Raw genomic sequence first — 3976 nt, forward strand, 5'->3', positions numbered from 1 at the left:
GTGAACATGACAAATGAGAAATGGTTCATGATGTGTCTATGTGTGGTTGACTGGTTGTTTAGTCTTTTAGATTAAAATGGAAACAGAGACTAGGTCTACTCTATCACATGAAGTTGATTCCAATGTAGTGGAGTCTAGCTTAAGAGTAAGGGAAAATGTTGATCTGGCTTGGGAACATTTTAGCCTTGGGGCGAATGAGAAGGGATGAAATACTTTTACATGTGTGTATTGTAAGCAAACATATAAAGGTGGGGGTATGAATAGGATGAAACAACACCTTGCGGGGATAAAAGGTGATATTGGATTGTGTAAAAAGGTTTCTCATAATGTGAGATACCAAATGTTGGAATATGTGAAAGAGTTTGAGTTGAAGAAAAAAGCTGATAAACAACGTCAAGAAGAAATGTTTAGTGTGCCTTCCACATATAGTGATATGCAAGAAGATGAAAATGTTCAAGAAATATTTAGTAGTGGGTTGCCTAAAAAACCTATTTTAGGTAAAAGAAAGGGTACAAAGCTAGTGGATAATTACTTTGCTCCAAGAACTACTCTAGGAGCTCAACCTGGTCTTAAAAGTGTGTTCCAAAGCAAAGAAAGGGTGAGGCAAGCCGATATGGCTATTGCAAGGTTTCTGTATGACAATTGCATTTCTTTTAATGTAGTGAATTCAGTGTACTACCAAAGGATGATTGATGCCATAGCTGCTGCTGGTCCTAGTTACGAAGGTCCATCTTATCATGTTGTACAGGTCCCTTTGTTGAGGGATCAAAAGAAAGAGGTTCAGTTGTTGGTTGAGTCACAACGTAGGCATTGGGTAGAAGTTGGATGTACACTTATGGCTGATGGTTGGACAGATACTAGACATAGGTCATTGATTAATTTCCTTATTTATTGTCCTAGGGGAATGATATTTGTAAAATCAGTTGATGCCTCAGATATTGTGAAGAATACCAGAAACTTGTTTAAATTGTTTGATGAAATAGGTACATGGGTTGGTCCAAAAAACATAGTTCAGATGGTTACTGATAATGTTTCCAATTATGTAGCTGCGGGTAAATTGTTGTGTGAAAAGTATAAAACTATTAGTTGGTCTCCTTGTGCAGCACATTGCCTGAATATTGTGTTGCAGGATATGGGAGACATGCCTCATATGGAGAGACTCAAAAAAACGTGCAACCAAAGTTACAGTTTTTATTTACAATCATGTGGCTTTGATTCCTTGGTTGAGGAAGAGACTTGATTGGATAGATATTGTACATGCAGAAGCAACAAGATTTGCTACTACTTTCCTTTCATTTGGAAGCCTTCATGTGCATAAGCATGACTTGCAAACCTTAGTGACTAGCAAGTTCTTTGTGGACAATAGATTGGCAAGAGAGTCAAAGGCAGAAGAAGTAGTTTCTATCATTTTGGATAATTCTTTTTGGGATGATATTAATGTTCTTGTCAAAATTTCATCGCCACTCATTTGTTTGTCACAGATGGTTGATTCTGATCAAAAGTCTGCAATAGGATATGTGTATGAGGGCATGCATAGAGCACAGTTGGGAATCAAGAAGATCTTTCGAATGAAGAAGTACTTGTACAAGCCATACACCTCAATTCTAAAAAACCGTTGGGACAAACATTTGGGTAAAGACCTTCATGCTGCTGCATATTGGTTAAATCCCGCTTTTCAATATGATGAGGAGAATTTTTGTCAGAAACCAACAGTAAATATGGCTGTTTTGGACTACATTGTGACAAAATATGATGGTGACAAAGAAAAGGTAATTAAGGAAACCCAATATTTTCGAAACCATATTGAGAGCTTTGATAGAGATCTTGCATTGTCAACAAGCAAGACCACTCATCCAGGTGAGAAGTAATTAGTTTACTTTAATACTATAAACAAATCTTAGTTTTTTTGTTCATGTTGAAAGTTAGTTTTGTCACTATAGTTAGAATAACTAAAGTGATTATTCAATTGAAAGTTTGTTTGTTTATGTTGATTAATATTAGATTATGTTGTGTTATGAAAATCAGATGAATGGCGGAAGTTGTTGGGTGCTGATGCTCCAAACTTGCAAAAATTGGCAATTATAATCCTTAGCCAAACTTCCACCTCTTCTGAATGTGAGTGTTGTTGGAGTTTATTTGACCAAATACATTCTAAGAGGAGAAATAGGTTGGAGCATTAAAGGCTCAATGATCTTGTGTTTGTTCATCATAACTTGCGATTGAGACATAGGTAACTAAATGCTATATCTTGTCATTATATTAATTTTTAAGAAGTCATTTATATAATGTAATTGTTAGTTACTAATTTTGTTCAAATTCCAATAATGAGCATGACATTCTATGATGCAGGCTTTACAACAAAAAGTTTAATTTTGACCCCATTGATTATGCAAATATCGACAAAACTGATTTTTGGGTATCTGTGGAAGAGGAAGACCCATATCTTAATTATGAAGAGTTGGAGAATGCAATTTATGAAGAGGGTGCATATCCAGCAAGTGCAGGGCCTTCTTCTAATATTGAAGGTTAGTTTATATGTAAACAATTTGATAACCTATAGTGATTTTTCTTTTATTTTTTTCAAACTTGTGTAAACATTATAATGATTTTTCCTTTTATTTTGTTCAAACTTGTGTGTAGAATCTGTAGATGATAGCAGTGAGGTTGAAGGAATTGATTTGGGAACATTTGGACAACCTATTGGCCCTCTTCCTGGATTTCCAAGGAATGATGATGAGCATGATAACTTTCATGACATTGATGATTTATGATCATAATAATTCTGTTTGAACTTTAAAGTTCTATTTTGTATTTTAGAGATAATTTCTATGTCTTTTTGCGAGATACAGTGTCTAGCTTGGAGTTTGAAGTTTTATTATTGTTTAAAAAAAATAAGTTTTATGTATTTTTGTAAGAAACAATGTGTAGTTGTGTACTGTAACACTTGTAAGGCTATATGTGTGCTAAAAACGAATTCATCCAATTAACTACGTGGTTTGTTTGTGGGTTGGTAAAATTCTTTGATCCAATTAACTATGTGGTTTGTGGGTTGATCCTGATTTAGTGTAAATAGAAGACAATTCAGTACTCTTTTATCTTGTTTCTCATGCCTAACTCATGGTGTCAAACATAGTGTAAATAGAAGACAATTTAAAACATAGTGTAAATATGCATAAACAAGCCTCCAAGTTACAGTGTAACTTGGAGGCTTGTTTATGCGTTTTTACTTTGTACTTTTATGGATTGATTGAGTAATTCATATTTATGTTTGCTAAGGATTTGACATTTCTTATTTGTTTCGAAAGTTATGATATAAAAAATATTTGAAAGATAGATCTCTAATGAATTAGACTATTTTAGTTAATTTTTCTATTTTTTTTATTAATTTAATGTTTTTATTTATATTTAAAATAATTATTAAATTAATTATAACACGGTTCGATCTCGGTTCGACCTCAAAAACCTTGAACCTCTCTCTTTTACGGTTCAATGAGCGGTCCGGGTTTGAAAACCTTGTGTGTAACCCAACAATCTCCCTTTCATGTGTGAGTCTCTGCCCTTTTGTGGATTTCAAGACCTCTTCGTGNAAATCATTTTAACTCATATATATATATATATATATTGCATATGGCGATAAAATCTATAAAAATAAAAATAAAAATATGGAAATATTGATTTTATAAAAATTTAGGCTAAAATGCCAAAATTCACCATCTAAGTTTTACCATTATTCATTCAATCTGTAAGTTTGCTTTCGTTCATTTCAATCTTCTAAGTTTTAAGTTTATTCAATTAAGTAATTTTCATCAACTTCTATCAACTATTTTATATAAAAATAAAAAAAAAATAAAAATTCTTGAAGATATTTTTCAATCAATAATTGGATTTTTTTTAATTTAATTCAAAGAAAAAAAATTTTAATTTAGACAATTAACCACAACATTTAACAAAAGTTGATGGAGATGCTTTAATTGAA

The 3976-nt window shown here is 32.5% G+C and overlaps 1 protein-coding gene across 1 annotated transcript; it reads left to right on the forward strand.

Moving 5' to 3' along the window:
• The first annotated feature begins 265 nt into the window (after positions 1-265).
• On the forward strand, positions 266-2771 carry LOC111982996 (uncharacterized). The gene is made up of 5 exons (XM_024014627.2): positions 266-1071; positions 1130-1857; positions 2026-2167; positions 2350-2525; positions 2641-2771. Exons 1-5 carry the CDS (start codon positions 266-268, stop codon positions 2769-2771), a joined length of 1983 nt encoding a protein of 660 aa, XP_023870395.2.
• Positions 2772-3976: the final 1205 nt, after the last annotated feature.

Source organism: Quercus suber, unplaced genomic scaffold, assembly GCF_002906115.3.
Source record: "Quercus suber isolate HL8 unplaced genomic scaffold, Cork oak 2.0 scaffold_341, whole genome shotgun sequence".
NCBI classification, from domain to species: domain Eukaryota; kingdom Viridiplantae; phylum Streptophyta; class Magnoliopsida; order Fagales; family Fagaceae; genus Quercus; species Quercus suber.

Excerpts from the sequence above, each read along its gene's own strand:
- LOC111982996 (XM_024014627.2), top strand. The coding sequence starts at position 266 with ATGAAACAACACCTTGCGGGGATAAAAGGTGATATTGGATTGTGTAAA. Across the intron at positions 1,858-2,025 it reads AAGCAAGACCACTCATCCAG|ATGAATGGCGGAAGTTGTTG; the intron begins GTGAGAAGTAAT and ends TATGAAAATCAG. Across the intron at positions 2,526-2,640 it reads GCCTTCTTCTAATATTGAAG|AATCTGTAGATGATAGCAGT; the intron begins GTTAGTTTATAT and ends ACTTGTGTGTAG.